Raw genomic sequence first — 21,963 nt, 5'->3', positions numbered from 1 at the left:
GAGGCTGAGCTGAGCAGCTGGAGTGTGTGGGTCCCTCATCTCCAGGCTCGGATGCTGTGGTTCTGGGGGACAGACTGTTAACTCTGAGACAGTGGCTTCCATGGGATCCCTATGCCCAGACAGCCTCCAGGAGGTAGGTGTGGGGGAAGCGTACCCCAGGGCAGGGGGTCTCTTCCCCCCAGAGCCAGCAGCCAGGGCATCCCATAGCTGAATCTTCAGCAACCATGACACGGGCATAAGCTACCACGGCCGAGACCATTGTCCCAGGGGCATGGGACGAGGCGACCTTGGATGACCTTGCCTGCTCAGGCCTCCTGGGAAAGCCTGTGGGACTGACTCCTGCTGCAGCCCCTCCCACTCACACTGATTAGGATTTGACAGATGACTGTGCAGAGGGAGAGGGCATGTGAAGGTCAGAGGCAGCGCTTTGCGTGAGCACGTAGAAGGACAAACATTCATCACGATTAACATCGCACAGGGAGCGGCCCGCAGGAACCCCGATGTCGGGGAGACAGGCAAACAGCGGCTGGGACCTCAAGTGGCTTGTGGGGAACTGGAGGAGGGCTTTTCCAGAAAAGGGAAAGACAGAGAAAGCTGGGGTACCCCTGCAAAGTCCCAACCCACAGAGCTTACAAACCACCGCCCTGAGCACAAAGGGACCCCACACTGCCTCACCCTACAGACCATGAGGTCCCCTTAGACCATGTGTGCGGGGGAGCCTGCCCCCTCCAAGCAGGGGATACTGCTGCTGGAGACAGGGTGGTGGAAAGGGGCTCCACCCTCCCCATTTGCCCTCCTGCAATCCTGCCAGATGACGCCAGGCTGTTCCTAAGCAGGTGGGTTCTGTGACTTGAGGAGGGCTGAGACCACATGGTCACACAGGTCTCCCTGTTCTGATGACAAGCTGTACTGGTGCCACAGCGCAGCAAGACAGCCACTGTTCTGCCATTCGCCACAGGCCATGCTTGGACCAGGGTGCTTCAGGATACAACGTGCTCTGCCCAGGAAGGACCCCTGCCCACTGCCCACTGCCCTGCCCAAGAAGGACCTCTGCCCACTGCTCTGCCCAGGAAGGACCCCTGCCCACTGCCTGCTGTGCCCTGGAAGGACCCCTGCCCACTGCCCTGCCCAGGAAGGACCCCTGCCCACTGCCCACTGCCCTGCCCAAGAAGGACCTCTGCCCACTGCTCTGCTATCTGGGAAGAGCTGGGAGGGACTATTGATGGGGGACACAAGCACCTTGAGTGCAGACACAGAGCAGGGAGCTCATGTGCCCACCAGAGGGACCAACCTGACGGGCGCTGGCACTGTGACCCTACTTGGCCTGGCTGAAAGCCTGGGGTACCCACACCTCCCCAGCCCCGGTGTCTGCCAGGAGCTCCACACGGGGGGACATATGTTTACAGACCGGAGTAACCAGCAGTCACCAACTCCATCTGGGCTCTGTCTGGGCACCCAAACCAAGGAGCAGACAGAACGCTTTGAGTCCTCTGCTGGTTTTGCTCAGAGGTTTTTAAATAAATAGTTCTAGCCGGTGTGGACCCAGGTTGATCCACCTCCAGCATCCCAGCAATTTCACAGTCACCCAGGAGGAGACGCTGCCCCCGCCTTCACCCTGTTCTGTTCAGAACCACATTCATCTTTCAATACCTCATCAGAGACCCTCTGGGGCCCATCCCCCAGCCTGTGTGTGTTTCCATAGCAACCTGCGTGTGCCTCTGTTGGTCACATCTCATCAGACTGTGAGCTCTTTGAAAGCACGGTCCCCGACCTGGATCGCTGTGCTGGCCGGCAGATTGGGAGCGCAGAGGGCACGATGACCCCAAGCCCAGCCCCCAAGGGGACAAGCCGGTGACCAGGACACGGTGCCGTGAGCCTCGTGTCCACAGCCTCATTCATTCCAGAGTATGTCTTGAAGACAGAGAGACAACCTCCCCCTTCAGCTAGAGTGAAAGGGGGCCCCACAGGACACACACATCACCAGGGACAAGAGGGCAACCTGGCCCTGGCCCTAGGAGAGGGAGGCGGGTGGCCAGCCCTTCAGTGGCGCTGGGTGGCTGCACCTCCGTAGCCGCCTGCTCACCAGAGGCCTCTGTCTGCTCCCTCCCTCCTGCTGCCATGATGAGATGGGGTGGATTCTGGCCTCCAGCTGAGTGGCAGCATCACTGTCCCAGTGCCAGTGACGTTTCTGGAGCAGCCAATTTGCTGCCTGGGGGGTCCCTGTCACAGCAAGGCACTCAGGATTCCAGGCCCTTGGAAAACTCCAGAGACAGCTGGTGGAGCCAAGCAAATGCCAGCAGGAGGTCCGCCTGGGCCTGGGGTGCGACAGAATCCTGACTCCTCCATTTGATCTCTAAAATGGGGCCACCAGCACCCCAGGTGTTTGTAGCTGTCGAGGTCCGTGCCCTTGTCCTGGGGAGTGTGTGCTGGACAGAGTCGGGTTGCAGAGGGAGGGTGCCGCTGGAAGGACAGATGGATACACAGAGTGGGGACGTTCCCAGCCTAATGTAGATGGAAGGGCTGCACCGGACGGGGGCTCTCAGGCCCCACCCGCAGGGGGAGGGCGGCACAGCCCCTGTGCCCTCGGGTGGCATTGGGCAGATGGAGCTGGGTAGGACCAGGAATCCCGTGGCTGTGCATCCTGCCCCGCAGAAAGGTGGTTCCCACCGTGAGGGGCTCTGGGGCCCCAGACAGCTTGAATTCTGAGCCCTGGTTCCTACACTGTATGTGCAGAAAGGCCCGTGCACACTGCACCTGGATGCCCGCCCCACGTCCCCACTGCGTGCAGCTGTCATCCAGGCTGGGCCCCTCCCAGAGGGATAGTCCATCTGCCCTTGACCCAGCCTTCCTTTCAAGTCAGGGACCTGCAGCCAAAGGCACCCTGTTCCCCGGCACAGCTGCCCAGGGCAGCCAGGTGCCCTCCCTCCTGGCCCCCAGTGGTGGTGACAGGCCAGAGTCCTCCCTGCTGACGTGCCTGCAGGTTTCCACGTCACCGGCCTGTCGGTGCTGGCAGGGCTATCTGAGAAAGAGGCTTATCTCGGCCGAATTGTTTTTTTAACTCACATAAAATATTTATGTGAGCATTTCTCGCTGCCTGGAGAAAAGGACTCTCTCTTCCTCAGTCACCCCTTCAGCCTGAGGGGGTGACAGCCAGCCCCCCAGCAGTGACCCCAGGGTGCATGCAGGCTGGCGGGGGAAGGTGTCTCAGGCCTGGGAACTTGGTTTTCCGAGTAACCTGCCTGGCACAGCCCCAGCATCAGTGCCCACCCCACATGACGGGTTTTCACTGCCTGGTGTTCCTCATTCTTTGTATTGTGTTTTATTTCCTTAGTGGTACAATGATTGGAGATTTACTTGGCGTTCCTGAATTACAAAACTGAAGTGTGGTGCCTGTGACCACTTCTGCAGCTTTACACAGAGCACTGGGTTGGGGAGTCTCTCACACTCCCCTCTGCCTCACTCCCCGTGTCCTACCATCGGCCTGGATTTAAAGGCTGAGGCTTCCGGGGGCATCACTGCTCCTGGCAGAACTGGGGGTGTCGGGGTGCAGAGAGCAGGGTGGGGTCTGAAGCACCTGGCCGCCCTGCCTGTGGCTGTGGGCAAGTGGCTTCCCCACTCGTGTCAAGTGTCGGCGCGAGCCACAGGGAGACAGGCTCTGCTGGCCAGTGGTGTGCCTCAGCTTCCACCGGACCAGCCCTGATCAGCCTCCCTGCAGCCTGGGGCTGGGGACCCCCTTCCCCCCAGGGGACGCGGAACAACACAAGCAGGGCCTGCAGCTGAGCTTGGCTGGACTGGAACCCAGGGCCTCACACCAGGACGCTGGTCTTTACCTGGGGGAGGGGACTCCCTTGGACTCCTCTGCATGGCTCTGAGCCCCTTCACAGGACAGAGCTCTGAGGTGTGTGTTCTCTGACCATGGGGCCAAGGAGATCCGAATCTGGAGACCACCACCCCAACTCTGCCTGTCCTGAGGGGTGCACCTTCTGGAAGTGCACGGGCTCACTCCAGCCCCTGGGAACACCAAGTTCACCCCAGAACTCACAGGAGCCACTGCAGAAGACGGACTGCTTCCAGGCATCGTTGGCACTGAAGGTTCTGGGAAGCCAGGCCCAGCACCCCTCCTGTCCCAGGACAGAACCCCTTGCCTGGTGTTGGCCCTCCATTAGCCACTCCGCCCGGCAGCATTCACAGCCACCTCTCTCCCTCCCACCCCAAGCTGAACCCCCATCAGAAGCCTGGGGAGGGGCAAGGCTGTGAGGGCAGGGCTGGGTCTCCTCCCAGCAAATCTGCTGCAGAGCCAGGCCATGCCCCTGCCCCTGCCCCCCCCCACCTGCTCAGTCCCTCAGGCTGACATCTGTCTGCAGACAGCCAGCCAGCCAGCCTTCCCCACCGGGAGCTTCCAATGGTGGTGCTTCCCCACCATTCTGTGCCCTCTGCGTGCACAGCATAATCTAGGAGAGGGGGCACCGAGTCACCAGTGCTGCTGGGAACGCGACCCCGCTGCCTGGGCATCGACTGTGCATGTCCTGTGTGGGGGCTGTGGTGCAAAGGGGAGCAGGAGCCAGCGCCTGACCCCCGGAGCTGACCCAGGAGGGAGGCACCTACACGATGAAGGAGCAGGGTGTGATCAGGTTCATAGGAACACGCCCTGACGCCAGCCCATCAGGGAACCTTCAGGGGGGAAGCCGCTCCAGAGAGAGGCTTGGGCAGGATGGAGGTCGGGTAGGGGCTGCAGGTTCCCGCAGCACCAGGTCTGCCTCAGGCAGGGACGTGGGGCCGCCCCTCACAGGCTCACTGCGGAGCCAGGAGGATTTGGTGTCCATGCCTCTCAGGAAGGAAGTCAACACAACCCCACTGCACTGCAAATGTCAAACCTATCGTGGGATGGAAAATTAGCAACTCTGAATGTCAGGGAGGGAGTCTGACGTGGCTGAGCTGCTCTCCAGCTCCTGGCCAGGGGACGCAGGAGGCGGTGGCTAGAGCAGGGCCACCACCAGGCACTCACTGGCCACCAGACGCTGTGAAGCCAACACACACGAGGGATTTGGTTTCTGGACTCTGGTCTCTGGTGGGAAGCCCCATCCAGGGACATCTGTGCCAGAAGTAGAGCTGAGAGAGCCTCCCTCCAAGAGCAGGGCTGCAGATGACAACATCTGCAGATGATAAGATCAGGGTCTGCCATGTCCAGGCAGAGATAAAATTTAACCAGCACAAGGTGAAATCTGATCCAGGGCTTCCAAACAAAAACCTGAATTCACTATCCTAGGCTGAGATTGAGTCATGAGAAAAAGACTGAAGGTATTAGTGGACCACAAGCCACCCAGGACAGAGTTTGACTATATTACAAGAGATCTGTTTGGAATGTGGCAGGGGATAAGGCCATTGGCCTCGGCCAGGTGGGTGCCCTGAGGTCCTGGGGCCAGTTGTGGGCTTTACTCTGAGAGGAGTCTGGGTGGCTGGGCTACCAAAAGCGACTGTCGTGGGTGTGACACAGCCCGTCTGAGGGTGGCGAACAGGCCAGGGCAAACTGAAGCTGAGTGATCACCAATCCTGGAGCTATAAGACTGACAGTGCACTGAGTCAGAGAGGAGCTAGGTGACATCTGAGGAAGGGCTGCCAGACAGAAGCCAGGACAGCGAAGAGCTGCCCCCATAGACCCCTAACCCATTGTCCCCTCAGCCCCCAAGCCTGGCAGGGGTCACTCACCTCTGCCACTAGGAATAGGTCTGGCCTTTGGGGTGAGGCGGCCAGACCCATCGAATGAGTGACCTCCCGGGACTGCTCTGAGCAGTCGGCCCCAGAGTCCTCCCTGGAGGGCTGGCCGGCTGCAAACACCCCCCACCCCGGGCTGATTGCGAGATGACCAGTAGGCCTTGCCCTCAACAGAGATGAACGCCCCCACGGGCAGTCACCAGGATGGCCTGGCCTGGCTTGCATCCCAGCACAGCCCCTTTGCGGGGCACCGAGCGCACCTCCACAGCCGTCTCTGTGCTGCGTCCCCGGCAAGGTTTCCTAGCTGCTGTCCAGGGTCCCGAGGCCCGTGTGCACCTCATCTCCACTCACCCTGTGACCAGCACGAACCTACTCAGTGAATGAATGCATGAATGAATGAAGTGTGGTGGCCACTTGCTGAGAAACCTTCAGGCCTGTTGTAGAAATTGGGGCTGGGCCAATTCTGAGAATATCCCCTCAGGGCCTTGGGCCACCAGGACCCCGGGGGGTGCAGGCCTGAGGGTCCCCTGGGGCTGTGTGAGCAGCCAGGTCCACGTCCTGAGTGAAGGTTAAGGAATCTAAGGCAGGAGATGATGTGCCCTGGCCTGGCTGTGGGCTGGGTGCAGGCGGCTTCCATGGCAGCCCGCCTCTGGGCGAACGCTGCCACCTGGTGGCATCCCGCACACAATGGCTCTGGGGCCCTGAGGGCGGCGGTGGGGGGGTGTCCATGCTATCCCGGGGAGAGTGGCGTCCTCAGGCATCTGGCACACGTGGGGGTCGGCATCACCCCAGCAGCTGATCCTGCCCAGGACGTCAGTCCCCCCCATGTCCTGTCACTCCACTGACCACGGCCCCTCTGGCACCACAAACACCTCCAGGTCCTCTGTGCCCTGTTCTCCTTTGGGCACTCAGAGACGCCTGCAATGCCTGCAATGTGCCCCCTCGCGACGGAACCCCCATGGGATGTGGGTGACAGCAGGCAGAACAGTGCATCTGTGGGGGCGTCTGTGCTTGTGTGGGGGCCTCGCTGAGGTCACCACGGAGCAGAGCGTATATTTAGGGTGTCATCTCGTGGACAGCTTGTCCAGGGCGGGAAGAGGGTCAGGAGGTGGAGGAGGAGCCGGCAGCCCGAGCGCCCTAGCGGCCACATGGTAGGCAGGCCATGGGGCCGCAGACTCTCCCGCCCATGCCCCTCAGCCAGCACCACTGGCAGGCAGAGCTCTCCCCCAGGGGTCTGCAGTGGCCCCTCATCTGAGCCCAGAGCCATGCGCCCTGGCCCCCCTACTCCATTCACAGCCCAGAACACCAGCCTGGAAGCCACTGGCTCGCCCACCGACTGGCCATCTCTGACTCAATCATCTGCAGCCTTGCCCATCTCCTCGGCTGTGCCAGGTCAGGTGCTGGGAGTGGACAAGGTGCCTTGTGGGACCCAGGTGACAGCTCGGGAGTGAGGGGGGACATACAGATGGTCCCAGAAACCAGGGTGGCTGAGTTGGGGGACTCCAGAGGGCAACTTAGTTAGGGCCCAGCTCCACCGTGCGATCTGGTCACACCCCAGGCAAGTTTGGGGGCCACATCCTGTCCCTCCACTTACCTCTGACCAGGGGCACCCCAAGCTCTCTGTGCTTTGGTTTCCTCCCTTGAACAATGGGGTGATTGGTGATGATACCTCATGGGTGATGGTATGCATGCCATCATAAGGGAATGGGGTGCATGCCTGAGCGGGTACGTGGCCACGTGGGCCACACACAGAGAGGGCAGGGAAAGCTCTGGGCATGTCAGGGAGCAATGGGGACCACAGGGCCACAAAGAACCTAAAACGCCTGCCATTCCCTGCATTGCTCTGCTCATCCTGCCATCAGCTGGCAACCAGTATCTGGCCCAGGGCCTGTGAGCGCTTCTGGGAACAGAACTGGGACCGGCTTGGGTCCCCCAGGGACCTTTCTCTTGCTTTCTTGGTGTGGAACCCCGGGTTTAGCTGGGCACGTGGCACCCAGTATAAAGGCTCCATTTCCCAGTCTTAACCACAGACTGACTGGGTTCTGTGGACGTAAGTGGAAGCCGTGTGTGTGTGTGTGTGTGTGTGTGTGTGTGTGTGTGTGTGTGTGAGACAGTGTGCCCTTCCCCACACCACCTTCTGCTAGTTGGAATGCAGGTGCAATGGCTACACTCTGCAGCCACACTGGCCCATGTGGTGACCCTGAGGAGGAAGCCATGTCGAACCGAACAACAACACAGGAGGGTCCTGGGTCCCCAGCACCACAGTGCCACCTGCCACACTGGTCGAGACAGGCTCCCTCTGGACTTGTAGACCATGAGAGACAAACATGAGTCTATTCTGTTGAACCCACGGTATATTAGGGTTTCTCTGTTAATCACAGCCAAGCCCAAATCACCCTACTCCTAGGTGACAGTTCCTAGAAACAGAGAAACTGCTTGGCACAAAAAAATAAGGTATCCAGTTCAAACACTGCTATGGGGAAGCAGATCATGACATTCTTCTCCCATGGCCATGGGGAGGGAGGACAGAGGTGGGCTCCTGCCTCAGCCTCCTGCACACAGCATGGAGAGGCTGCTAGAGAACTCCCAGAGTGCACTGGAGTCCGGGTTTCACGGTCCCCCCAAACTGCTCAGAAATCAGGTAGAGTGAAGTGTGCCAGCCCAGGTGTCTGAGGGCCATGCCGGCCGTGGTGGGCCCCCGAGCTCACAGCAGAAGTTTCCAATGTCCTGAGATGGTTCTGCAGCCCTCGGTCCCTTGGCTCTAGTGGGGATGGGCAGGGGACGCTGGTTAATGCTGTGAGTGAACAGAGGTGAGCCCAGCCTGCAGGCAGGAGCCAGCAGCGCCTGGAGCACAGCCTGGTTCTCCCCCAAACGCAGTCACCCCAGCCCAGAACTTCCTGGAAGGCTTGTAACACAAAGGCTTCTTGTTGGTGGCCCGGGTCTGCCAGGCCCTCCCTACCTCCAGGACGTCTGTGAAGGGGCTGGGTGCCAGTCACCGGTCACTACCTCTCAGGCTGCTGAGCCCTGCTAAGTTGCTCTTATAGGTTATGAACCCCAGGGAGCCCCGGGAGGGTCTGGTGGGGACGGACTGTCTGGACGGACAGTCTGGAGGGCAGGGGAGGCACAGCCACTGCAGCTCAAACCCACACAGCTGGGCACTTGCCGGGGTCCCTCCCAGGGAGATGGAGGGGCGCAAGATGGAAGAGGAGGTGGGTACAGTGATAGGGCAGGTGCCAAAGACAGTAGGGAGTGGCTCTGAGGACAGTAGGGCAGGATGCCTTCCCCAAACGCTGGTGGACCCCTGTGCACAGAGCCCATGCCCAAGGACCAGGCTAGCGTTTCCTGGGGGACCCCGAGGCTTCTGTCCCAGGACCCCAGCTGCTCCTGACAGCGGGGAGAAGGGTCACAGGCAGCAAGCCTGGGATGGAGGGGGTCGGGGGGGTCGGTGAGGAGGAAGATCTGTTGTTCTGAGCCATCAGTTGGGGTCCTTTGTTATGGCAGCGACAGGACACTGACAAAGCCCAGGTCTTGACCGTGGAGAGTGTGAGGCCCCCGCCCCCCCACCATGGGAGCACAGTGAGCTCGTGGAGTCTGTTGATGTCCCTACCACGAGCCTGTGCCACAGGCCAGCAGCCCCGAGAACGTGAAGAGGAAAGAGGTCACACGCTGTGCAGGTTGAATCGCTGCTTTACTAAGTGCACAGGTCTACTGGGCACCCGAACGCGTCCCTGTGGCAGTAGAACTCTCCTGAACTTTCCATGTGCGTCCCTGCCGCCAGATGCCACACCCGAGGTCCCTGGGAACCTGCGCTGGGCCCGTTGTCACGGCACAAGCATCAACCTGACAGTGAGTTGAGTGAGTCAGCATTGCGCTGGTCCACAGAAAACTAGATTCATTCCTGGGCGTCTGTCCCTAGAAAGCGACAGTGTGCGGCGGCGACACGGTCACGGAGAGAAGGCCTGCTTGCTACGGTACAGGGCACACTGTGCTCCAGTGTGCGGCACACGCAAGGCATTATGAAATATTCTTTGGAGCGTGAACGAAAGTGCAAAGACAGCCAACAGCTCAAATGGGGAGACACAGCCAGCTTCCGGCTGGTGGTGACAAACCATCCGGACGGCGCAGGGAGGGGACGCAAGCGGGTTCCAGGAGGACGTGCGCTTGGAGCCCCCAGCAGGTGTGAAAACTGGTGTGAGGCCTGCCGCCACTCGGCACCTTCTATGGAGCTGCTCCTGCAGGCCGCGGACAGGACAGGCCGCCGACGCGGGGTCTGGTGTTGGGGCCTGGCAGTCACCAAGGGGGCATGGGGTGACCTCCGTGAATTCCTGTCAACGCGCATTAAGGCAACTTTATGAAACACGGTCAGAGCTGTATGTGGGGCACGTGGCAACGAACGCACCCCAGCCTGGGAGCCCCACCCCCAGGAGGGTCCCCTCCTATCTGGGCACCTGATCTGCCTGTCCCAATGTCCTCCACCAGCCATGGGCACCCACTCAAGTGTCCAAGACAAGGCCCACCCAACTCTTCCCACAAATGACCTTAGAAGGTGGTAGAGAGGGGTCTCACCTCCAGGAGCATGTCTCACTCTCTACCCTGTTTCCATCATCACCTCCTCCTGGGGTCTGCTGTCAGCCCCTCCCCTCACAAGACGGCAGACTCGAACGACCAAGGGCCCCAGTCCTGCACGCTCCAGAGGCTACAGTGCCCTGGCCTGGGCAGCCAGCTTTCCCAGGTCCCTTGGAGACAGGAGCGGTGTGGGTCCCCACCCCCCCTTCCCACCTCCTTCAGGAAGCCCTCCTTGGTTGTCTACTTAGTGCTTGGCAGGAACCCAAGTGGAGCCTGTCCCTGGGGACAGGAACACAGGAGGGAAGCTGGCCTGGGACACCATCCCCAGGACACTAAAAGCAGACAGCCCCCCTGCAGGGCCCCCCAGCCTCCCTGCCCCACACGTCAGTACATATAGGCAGGTGGCAGGTCTGTGCACACCACCTCTGAGGGCAGCAGAGGACCACATCAGTCAGGGAAGGGGTGTGTTGTTCTGGGCCAGTGTGCACTGGGCACCGAGGGCATGGAGCCCCGACGGCTCAGAATTGGGCCCGCAGGGTACAAGGTGCCCCCAAGCCCTGCACGGTGGGTTCTCAAGGTCAAACCGTCCCTCTTCACACTGCATTCGTTTCAAGGGCTTGTGACGTCGGAGGATGTGGATACTGCTGTTTTGTTTGCTCCTGCAGCCTGAGACCCAAGGGCAGGTGGCTGCACCCACCGATCTGTACATTATTTACAATTCGGGGTGAATATGAGATAGATACAAATGCCAGCATTTCTACAAAGGCCTCCCAGCGCCCACCAGCCCTCTCGGCTTCCGGAAGCGTCTAGAAATGTCTCAGAGCCAGGTCCTATCCACAAACATGGGGGCAAGGGCACCTGGTGTAAGGGTATCCCCTGCGCACGGATGGCCGGTGAAGGGGTGACCCCTTCTCTCCCATGTTCACATGTCAAATCCACAGCCACAGGGTGGGGGTGGCGGGCTCCAGCCAGGTGAGGGAGAAGGGAGGTTAAAATAACGCTGAAGATGCGTGAGGCTGCCTGGCTGCTGATGCCCTGGGCTCTGAGTCAGGTGATTAGGGGCGGGTCTCGGCTCTTCCTATTCTGGACATTCGGCCCCTATGAAGCAGCCCTCGCAGCATGGGGTCCTGAAGCCTGGGGCGGCTTTCAAGCCCCCAAAGTGGGCGGTGTTTGCTGAGAGGGCAGCTGTGGCCTCCTGTAAGGAGGGTTCATGGGGGGAGGCAGGCCCAGAGGGAGTCCTCTGCCACCTGGCTGGGGTCCCCCCATCCCTCAGGCAGCCCAGTTTGAGGTTTCATGTGGACAGAAGAGGGAGCTGTTGGGCCAGAGCACACCAATGAAGACAGGACAACATACCACCTGGCAGTGACAAGGCTGGGCCATGGGCCAGGGGGACACGGAAAGCCGGCCAGCACCCCAGCCTCACATTTGGACACCCCACAGGTGACAGGACCTCCCAGGCCCAGCCCACGCTGTTTCTGGGCATTGGCCACCCAAACGCTCTATGGCTGCCCGACCAGCTGTGGGGGTTGGAGGGGGATAGGGCACATGGGACCCAGGAGCCCAGGACAGCCAGGACACCCTAGGCTTCAATGTCCCAGGACCGGCAGTGACCCCTGAAGTCCTTAATTCCTAGTGACTTACAGCAGGAAGAGCCAGGGTGAGGGGTCAGACATGGGGCCGCCAGAGTTAGAAACACGCTATGTGCATATGCGCAAAGGTGGGTGTGAGCATGCGTGTGTGCCTGAGTGTGCACAGAGCATGTGTGTGGGGGGTGCTGCATGTACACAGGTGTGTGCGTGAGCACGGGTGCAGCGTGGGCAGGGGGGTGTGCTCCAGCTAACACATACGCTTGGCCTGGGAATGTCGGCTCTCAGCCACACTCGTGTCACACACACACCCAACACAGTGCACAAGCTTCCTGAGGAACATCCAGCCTCTGTCCTGTCACACTTCTCTGAAGACAGGGACAGGCAGTGGACGGGCGCTGTGGGACAAGCGCTGCTCAGGCCTGGGTCTGGGGGCCCCGAGAGGGAGCCTCTCCCCCAGCATCCCTTCAAACCATCTCCCACGCAGCTGTGGTCTCCTCTCTCCAAGGGGCAGAGATGTTCCGCAGCAGACTTCACGCCCTTCTTGCTGAATGGGGCACCTGACAGTCTAGCCCCACCCCTTCCTGTTGCCACCTCAGGGACACCTGCGTCTGGCTGAGCTGCTCTGGGGACAGGACGCACGTCACAGGCCAGCTCCCCCTGTCACCAGAGGCACACAGCGCATGGAGCAGGTGGGACAGAATGCAAACCTCTCTGAGGTGGGGGAAAGGCTCCCCTCCCAGCATGAGATCCCACAGGGGACACAGTTCCTGTTGCTGGTAACCAGTGCAGGAGCAGCCCCGGGGAGCTGGTGTCAGATGTAGGCGCTCAGCTGCTGTGCCTGCCTGGTGCCTGCAGCTGGAGGCCCTCCCACGGGGACAGACAGGGAGGTGCAGACCCCAGCCCCGACCCCCCCAAAGGGAGCAGCGGGCAGGGTGGCCACTTGCCTGGGTCACTTCACACCAGCCACACCAAGTGCCAGAGGTGTCTACACTGAAGAGACTTTGAATCACCGCGGAGGTGGCTTAGCTGGGCCCAGGCCTGGCGCACACGGGGTCCCTGCCTCAGGGGGTGCCAGCGCCAACTTGCTGTTCTGTTACCTCAAACACCAGGCTCCCCACATTGCCTGCCTTTGGGCTCCCAGCTCCAAGCTGCTGCCCTTCGGGCTCAGGTACCAACGAGAGGAGGGTGGGGGTGGGTTCCTGCTCCCCAGAGACCAGGGTAGGGATGGGTGTCCATGACTCCCAAGACACCAAGAGGCCACAGCTAAGGGACCGGTCAGTGGAGGAGAGCGCGTGGGGACGGTCAGCTCCAGTGAGGACAGCACCTCCCACAGGACAAAGCTGCCTTGGCCTCTGGACGGGAAGGGGCCTATAATGACACGTGGGGGCTTTGAAGGCTTTTCCCAGTGCTTATATATCGTCCAGGCCTGGCTTCTCTCAGGGCACCAATGGGGGATGCAAGAAGGATGGCGTGCGAATCTGTCACCACAGCCCACCTAGTCCAGGGACCCTGCAACAGAAGCCCAGCCCAGAGCAGTGCCCCCAACTACCCAGCCCGCTCCCACACTGGGTCTCTAGACGATAGCTGGCCACAGCCCGGTGACCAGCGCCCGGCCAGGGCCGAGCGCGCCCACCCCCAGGTCTCCTGCGGCCAGGACAGCCCCCAAGGACCCCCTTCCAGAAGCCTGAGGAGCAGGCCCTTCCCACGAGGTCCAAGAGTCACCATGTTCCTGTGTGGTCCCGTGACCTCGCCCCTGCTCTCCAAGCCAGGGTCTTGCACTTAGGGCTGCTTTCCATCACAGACACTCAGAACCCAGGGGGAGGAGAGGGATGGCGCTGGCCGCTGACCGGCGGATCGCACAGGTGGGCACCCAAGAGGCCAGGGGGCATCGTCCCAGCCGTGCACATGACATCCTCAGGGGGACAGGCCTGCCCCTTGCTGGCGCCCCCTCAGGGCACTGCTCTGACCCCACGCCTCTGCATGGCTGCCAGGGGTCTGTCAGGGGCCTGTTCTCGGCCACCACCCAGCCCTGCACACATGTGGGCCAACGGTCTGCAGAGTGAGCACAGCCAGCCTGGCTGCCCCTCGTTGGGAAAGAACTTTTGTCACCCTTCACTATGGAGACCAGAGAGCCCCCTCCTGCCCGCATCCTGCGTGGCACCCACCATGTGACTCTAAGAAAAGGCCCCCAGGGTCCCACCTCAAAACCTCAAGGCCAAGAGTCAGGGAGAGGCCGCAGGGGCCTCATTTCCGGGGCCCGGCCCAGCCCACATCACCGAAGGGGCCCTCGCCTGTGGCCGAGCGCGGTGGCGGCCCGCATGGGGTGCAGAGGTCCGAGTCTGTGTCTGACTCCCCCTCGGCAATGTAAGGTCTGACTTTGGCACAGGGCGCGGCGGCCGCATAGCAGCTGTTGAGGGCGTCCAGGTTCTCCTTGGACTGGGAGATGCTGAAGCCACTGAAGGAGCGCTCCAGCTCCTCGTGGTCCACGGACGGGATGGAGATGGACGTGTCGCTGTCCCGCAGTGCGCCCTCCTGGGGCCGGCAGGCGGGGGCATCCTCGTGCCTCAGGAACTCCGCGCTCGCCCGGTGGCCCCCGCCATAGGCAGACAGCGAGCGCTCGTGGGCGGGTGGGGGCGGAATGCGAACCAGTGGGCCGTGGTCCCCCACAGGCGAGGTGCCCTGGCCCGGGCGTGGGTGGCCCTGCTGCTGCCATGAGGTGGAGGGCGGGCACTGGGCTGGGAGCGCCACAGGGGGCGCCGAGAAGTTCTTGTGGCCGACGGAGCTGGTGGAGCGGACGAGCTTGACGATGCAGCCGCTGCGGTCGCCCTGCTCGCGGCTGTCCTCGGGGCTGTGGTACGGAGGCGCCGGCTCCGGCTCCTTGGCTCCGAAGTACGCCTGGGTCTCCGAGGGCGGGATCCCCATGCGCTGAGTATAGATGCTCACCAGGAAGTCCAGCTTCTTCTCCATAGACAGCACCTGTAAGGGAGGCTGCTGGGGCCGCTGCTCCCGCACAGGTGGGGGCACCCGGGCTGCTCCACGCACAGGTGGGGGCACCTGGGCTGCTCCCCACATAGGTGGGGAACCTGGGCTGCTCCCTGCAGAGGTGGGGGGACTTGGGCTGCTCCACGCACAGGTGGGGGCACCTGGGCTGCTCTCTGCAGAGGTCGGGGGACTTGGGCTGCTCCCAAAGATGGGACCTCAGCTGCTCCCCATATAGGTAGGGGGACCTGGGCTGCTCCCTGCAGGTGGGGGACCTTGTCTACTTCCCAAAAAGGTAGAAGCATCCAGGGGGCTCCCCGCAGAAGTGCAGAGGCAGCAGGAAGCAGTCCCAGCAGCAGCTCAGCCTCTGACCCCACCTGTCACTGCGTGTGGCCTCAGGGCTTCAGAATGCCGGACCCTGATGCTTGCCTGGGCCACGTTGCTGCCCACCGTGAGCCCACCCCTTGGAGCAACCTGCACAGATGGACGGCACCGCCTTTCCCTCCTTGGCTCCCAGAATCAGAGCCCAGTGGAGGGCCTTGTGAGTGGTTTCTGAGGACTCGCTCCCAAGAGAGGGCAGTGGGGACAAGGCCGCCAAGTGTGAGAGAGAGCCACTCACAGGCCTCAGTACGCAGCGTCCCGCTGTGCAGCGCCCCCTCCAGGCAAGGGGACGGGGCACAAATGGTGCTCCTGACCCTTAGGGTCTGCGGCCCTGAGGGTGCAGCTGCAGAAGGTGTCCAAGTACAGCACCCTCAGCTATGAAGGGCCCCACGTCCCCTGAAGCTTGTGGACCCCACCTGCAGTGTCCATCTCAGATACGTCAGGCTAAAAGGCTGGGCGGCGCTGCCCCGCCTGTCCCACCTGCTTCTCCACCTTGCCCAGGTGGCCCTCCCCGACCTGGCCCACCTGCTTCTCCACCTTGCCCAGGCGGCCCATCATGCTGGGGTCCTCGGGCAGCTCTGCCTCCGCTGGGCCCTTGGTGCGGTCCTTGTCGGTCATTGCTGGGCCCCGCCCCACGATCTGGTCCACTCTGCCAGGAAGAGACCCCGCCCCCTAGCATGAGTTCGGGTGGGTGTGGCGGCCGAGGCCCTCTCCTCCTGGGCCAGGCCACAGCCCCCCAGATCCAGGCTCCAGGCAGAGCCCAGAGTCAAGGGGGCAGCTGGGTGCCAGGACAGATGGGCGCCGGGCGCCTGGTTCTCACCCTGAGCTCTGAGCCCTTGGGGTCTGTTACCCGTTCACTCCATTGCAGTGGGCTGGCACATTAGTGAGGAGTAAAGTAAAGGGAACTGGGGTCATTCACCCCTCAGTCCCCTGCTAGACCTGAGCCCCGCCCCCCACCCTGAGCTTTACTCCTTCATAATGTGTTACAACCCTGGGCCCAGCTGGGGCTGGTGGGGACAGTTAAATGTCTGCAGCAGCCACAACAGAAGCAGGAAGGACGTGCGGCTCCGTGCACCAGGACGGGGAGCGAGGGGACACAGAGCAACACAGGAAACTGCCCATGTACAACCAAAGGAGGGGACAGACAGAGCCACTGCGAACCAGAGAGAGGGTGTGTGTGCATGTGTGTGTGCACATGCGTGTGAGATGCAGAACACAGCTATGCTGACCTCCAGCGAGGCCATAGGTCCTGAATGCTGACCAAAGGAGATGGAGGCTTCCTTTGGGGAGGGGACTTCTGTGTGACCATTGAGGTGTTCCCCGACCCCCATGCTGAACAGGAAGGGCCACTGAAGGGCTCGGCAGGTATGTGGACGCTCACTCAGAACAAAGGTCCCAGCTGTCTGGCAGCCGTGGGGTCAGCGGCTGTGGACCTGCCAGGGTGCAGCTAAGCAGGATGGTGACGCAGACCACAGCCACACAGCCCCCACCTCGTTTGTGGCCTGGAGCACCCTGCACAAAGGTCACTTCTCAAGTTTGGGGTGCAGGAGGATGCTGCTCCCACAGCCCGGCAGGGGCCGTGTGAGCTGGGCAGGGCTGCATCTCAGTCTCCTTCCTGACCACAGGGCTGCCCTGACTGACGGAGGGCAGGGGGCTTGGGTGATTTGTTTCCTTCTGTTGCATGAAGCAGAAGAGGGGTTCAGGCTTGCGTCAGCCATGGTGCAGCCTCCTCATGCTTCATGCGGGGCTTCATGCTGGACTCATGCGCGCAGGGGTGGCGTGGGGGACCCTCAGGCTTCAAGCAGACCCCAGTGGAGAATGGAGGGCGAAGGATACTCTGGCGTTTCTGCGTCCATACAGCCCAGGCACAGGTGCTCAGCGCCTTTGCCCCCTGCCACATGACGGGCTGCCTGCATGGCTGGTCCCCATGGGGGCCTGAACCAAGAGCTCAGCCTGAGAGGGTCCTCTGGGAGCCTGGGCCACCCCTTCCCCTGGGCCTCAGGCTGTTAACCCCCAGGTGACCAAACTGTCCTTCTGGCCCGCTCTCTGAGTGAACGTGTGTGCCCTCTCCCCGTGGTGACCCAGGAGGCCTGGGGTGCTCCGAGGACCAGCAGGACCTTCCCAGCTCATGGCTCTGAACCATCCCCAACAGGAGTGTCCAGAAGGGCAGCTTGGGTCTCAGGGCCCAGCGTCCTTGGGGCTGGGGGACATGGCAGAGCAGGGGACCCAGAAAATACCATCTGGGGCTGCCCTGGGTCAGGCCTGCTCCCCCGGGACCTCCTCTCTCCTGGGACAGCTGCCAGGTGAGATGCCCGGCACACAGGCCTCCAGGACGCCCCGGGCCCCTCTGCGCCCCAGCTATCAGTGCAGCCAGGTACATCCCTCCTCACCCTCAGATCTCTGCCCTGGGGGCTCCACTCTCCCTTGGCCAACCAGACCTGCTGGAGGAGTGGGATGGGTTACAGTGTCCTCTGAATGGCCCCAGGACGAAGTCTGAGTGTGCTAACTCACCACCTAAGGGTGCCCTCACCATGGCTCCCACCGGCTGGACGTCCACATTGGTAATTCTAGTTGCGACGCTAACGGTGGGAGACAGAACAGAGGCCCTGGGCTCTCCCTGGGCCCCCAACCCTCCTATTTATTCACAAGTGTTAAAGGCAAGAGAGGACACACAACCTGCTCAGACCTCACCACAGCCCTGGTCAACACCCCCTGTGGGCCTGAGCGCCAGTGGGTGCGGTATGGACACTGGGGTCCTCGAAACCCTGCCAGTCCTCCCTGCACATCTGGACACAGTGCATCCTTGTGGAGCTGACCCTCTGGTCTGCCCAGAGAGCGCCCACCCCGAGTGGACATCGCAGACGGTGTCCATGGAAAGCTTCCCCAGGATCCTGCAGGAGGGCCCCCAACACAGCCCGTCTGGCCCTGCAGAGGGACGGCCTTCTCCCAGGCGTGGCTTTGCCAAGGACAGAGAAATATCCCCTCCATTCTGTCAGAAGAGCAGTGCGTGTGCTGCCGTCATGTGGCCTGGAGCACAGGGGACTGGCCATTCCAGAGACAAGGCAGGAGAGGGTTGGCATCCTGACCTAGGTGAGTACTGGGGTGACTCTCTCGGAGGGGCCGTGGGTCCTTTGGTGGGGTACTTCTTGTGCCGGGGAGTTGAAGGGGGTGGGGGGCCCACAATCATATCTATCCTGGCGAGTAAACGAGAAAAAAGACACCAGCAAAAGGCATCGTGAAGCAACATGAAGGGGGGCGGCTGGGAACTTGCAGAAACAGAAGGAACAACCCAGCATAAAGCCACAAGTGACATGTCTTACAACTCTGTTCTGCTCCGAACAACGCAGTGGATGCCAGGCTCGCTGATCTTCCCTGTGTTCAAGCGAGCACGGCCCGGGCGCCGAGCCTGCCCGGCGAGCATGCACGTGCACGGGCGGGTCGCAGCTGGCACACAGCTGGGGCGCCGGCTAAGAACAGCACTAAGGACGGCCGGCCATTGACAGACGGCCGGCTCCCTGCGTGTGCGCCTGGCTTGCTTTTCCCGACAGAAAGGGAAGGATATGGACAGTTGAGGACAGAAGACTGGTGAACACGACAGCTGTGGTGACAGATGTGGGAGGAGGGCCGGCAGGCAGGCGCTGGACTGTTCCCACACATACGCGCAGTCTGCTCACACGCACACGTGCACTCACACGCATCACTCACACACACAGTCAGTGTAGACACATGCACACACGTGCACTTACATCACTCATATGCACACACACACCATTCACATGCACACATGTGCAGGCTCACACATTCATTTGCACACACATAGCGCAGATCTCATGGATGCTCTGGGAGGACTGAGCAATAGGCCTCCTGGCCTGAGCCCGGGTAGAGGGAAGGGTCACCCTCTGACCCCCGCCCAGTGGGAGCAAGTTAAGGCCCAGAAAGACCCCTGGCTTGGCGTCCTGGAACAGGACAGGGGAAGTGCCCCGAGGCAGCGCACGCCGACTTCGTCAGAACGAGAGCTCCACTCCTGCCAGGGCGCTGAGAGTTGGACTGTCCCCTGACCCCCAGGACTGTGCCCTGATTGTCCAGGGCTCAGGTATCCACAGAGGAGCCACCTTGTTTGAGGAACTGTGGGCAGGGATAGGGCTCCAACTGGCAGGAGCATGTGGCCACTTCAGGAGAGACCACAACACACGTGGCCTCTTTCTAAGCACCACAAACACGTGTGTGCAGGGCTTGTTTATAGATGTGGAGGGGGGTGCCTATAAGCACATGTGTACTTGGTGTGAGCATGTGTGTGACTTACGGGCACACACATGTGGCCATGAGACAAAGAACGTGGCTATGTGTACGTGTGTGTGCTGCCACACGTGCACACACGTGTTCATGGGTGTGCTGGTGTGTTACCTGGGCCCTTGCTCACGTCTGTATACACATGTGTACAGGTGACCCCTGGGGTAGGCACTGGAGACAGCAGTGTGTACCCTGCTGTTGCCCCACCTTGGACACGCATCCCAGCCCCACTTCCTGCCCAGAAAGTGGAAGCCCAGTGTTGGGGGTGGGTGGACAAGCCTGCATCCAGGAAGAGGGGGTGCCAAGTAGCATCGCTGCTGCTGAGGGAGCCACGAGTACCCCACAGCTTAGTTTCTCACCAGGACGACTTGTCCCCAGCACACATGCACACATGTGCACATAAACATGTGTGACATACGGCACCCACAGCCCAGCATACACAGGTACAGGCACACAACCACATGTGTGAACTCATACATGTGTCCATTCACACATGCGTGTGAAATGCACACAGACGTGAGTGTGCACAAACACACACACACTTGCCATCATAGTGTGGGAGGAGGGGAGAGAAGGGAGAGACAACAGAGATTTTAAAACAAACAGCAGAAAGCCCCTGTGGGGCTGGTGTGGGGCTGCAGAGGTGGCAGCAAGCAGGGCTGTCCACCGCCCTGTCCACCGCCCACCTCTGGTGGGGAGCAAGCGAGCCCCCCTCACTGCGCCCGTCTGTCTGACATGAGTCACGCCAGTGTTGGCCGAGGACCGGCCTCATATCCTGGGGGCTGGGCAGGGAGGGCTCTTGCCTTGACTGCAGGTTTTTAATGCGGGACAGCATGTCCAGGTGGCCGGCTGAGTACTGCTCGATCACGTCCATCACGTCGTAGGGCCGCAGGCTCTCCTTGAACTTCCGCTTGGACACCAGGAACCTCATGACACTGGACGGGGACGGGTGAAGAGCCATGAGCCCCGGGCAAAGACCACTACAGGCCACACTCCAAGCAGGCCGGCTCTAGCATCCACCTACCTATGGCCCTCTCAGCGTCTCTGAAGATGTCCACTGGACAATTGTCGCTATTATCTGGGCCACGCACCTACCACATACACCGGCCACTCTTGGGCTCGGCTGTGCACATAGACCCTCATCCACCGGGACCCCCTGTAGGGTGGCTCCTGGCCGTTCACTGACAGCCTCGGGAGCACTATTCCGGAGACGGGCCCTTGACCACTGTGGCATGTGGTGCCTTGTGAGCCACAGGGAACCGGGATGAAAGGTGTGTTAGCCACAGGGTGTCCCAGCGGAGCTCGTGCCCTCACACCAGCCCCCAGAGACCTTGTCCCCAGGGGCAGAGTGGACCCGCCCCTTGCAGGGCTCTGTGAGGGCGGCCTCACCCCGACTCCATGCCACTCACCACACTGCTCGGATGCTGACTTTCAAGCCCGGGGTCAGGTCCTCTGTCACAAACTCGCAGTTACAACTCTTATTGTCATCCACGATGTCCTCCCCTGGGAGGCTTGCTTCTGGGTGGAAGGGATGCAGCCCGTGAGGGGACAGAGAGGACTGGTCCTCTAGCCCCGTGGCACACACACATCGGAGAGGGTTTCAGGGAACCTCTCAGCCTCTCCCACACGCCCTATCTGGCCCAGGCGCTCTAGAACCCACCCCGTCCTTTCTAGTGGCCCACGGGGAGTGCGATGAGAGGGTGCAAGGGCGTCCCTGAGAGCAGATGGACGACAGACAAGGTGGCATGCGCCCACCCAGGAACGACGCCGCCTCAGCTGTGCACAGGAATGAAGTTCTGACCTACAGTGCGACATGGGTGAGCCTGGGAAATGCTCAGTGAGCAGAGCCGGACCCGAAAGCACAAACACTGCATGTCACCGTGTCCAGAAATAGAAGCGGACCAGCAGTGGCCGGGGCTGGGGTGACTGCTAGTGGGGAGAGGCTCCTTTGCAGGGTGAAGTGCCTGGGACAGGACGCAGGTGGTGGCTGCAGGACACAGTGAGTGTGCCCTGGGCTGCTCGCTCTAAAGTGGCTAATTGTATGTTATGTGACTCGTACCTCAATAGAAGGAAAGGGAAAAGCAGGTGCTGCCCCGGGACTGTCCCCTGGGGGCGCTGGGCCCGACCCACCTTCCGAGTTCTGCCGGGACGCAGCACCCTTGACCCGGAAGGCCTGCCGTGCACGGCTGCGGTCTCCGAAGCTCCAGCTTTTCGGCACCTTGCTCGGACTGTCCTCCAGGCTCTGGTCAGCGCTGGGCGACCGCCGCACAGGCTGGGCCTGCGGGGACCCCTTCCCCTTGGCAGCCATACCTCGGGGGCTGGAGAAGACACGATCTTTCAAACTGACCTTCTGACTGCTCCCACGAGGACAGATGGACAGACACACACAGGGAGACAGCAAGAGAAGTCACTCTGGACAGAACACTGGCACCCGTCATCTGCCCTC

General features: G+C 61.4%; 1 protein-coding gene across 16 annotated transcripts in view; it reads right to left on the bottom strand.

Annotated features, from left to right (window-relative positions):
* Window positions 1-9,381: 9,381 nt before the first annotated feature.
* The window catches only part of KCNQ2 (potassium voltage-gated channel subfamily Q member 2), a 47,933-nt gene continuing 35,351 nt past the window's right edge, over window positions 9,382-21,963 (bottom strand). For 5 of the 16 annotated variants that reach the window (XM_074318046.2, XM_074318044.2, XM_074318049.2 and 2 more), the window contains 6 exons: window positions 21,648-21,871; window positions 20,927-21,035; window positions 20,321-20,452; window positions 18,314-18,421; window positions 15,753-15,876; window positions 9,382-14,843 (listed from right to left, as the gene is read on the bottom strand). In XM_074318046.2, the coding sequence (XP_074174147.1) occupies window positions 14,112-14,843; window positions 15,753-15,876; window positions 18,314-18,421; window positions 20,321-20,452; window positions 20,927-21,035; window positions 21,648-21,871 (1,429 nt within the window). In that variant the 3' untranslated portion in view covers window positions 9,382-14,111. The remainder of the gene's footprint in view (window positions 14,844-15,752; window positions 15,877-18,313; window positions 18,422-20,320; window positions 20,453-20,926; window positions 21,036-21,647; window positions 21,872-21,963) is intronic. The other 11 variants (XM_074318047.2, XM_074318052.2, XM_074318050.2 and 8 more) reach the window with 6 other exon arrangements.

The sequence above is a fragment of the Rhinolophus sinicus genome, chromosome 13 (assembly GCF_057876585.1).
Source record: "Rhinolophus sinicus isolate RSI-liver-muscle chromosome 13, RSI-T2T, whole genome shotgun sequence".
Lineage (NCBI taxonomy): Eukaryota > Metazoa > Chordata > Mammalia > Chiroptera > Rhinolophidae > Rhinolophus > Rhinolophus sinicus.
The sequence above is the reverse complement of the archived record's forward strand: the minus strand, read 5'-3'. Positions and strand labels throughout refer to the sequence as shown.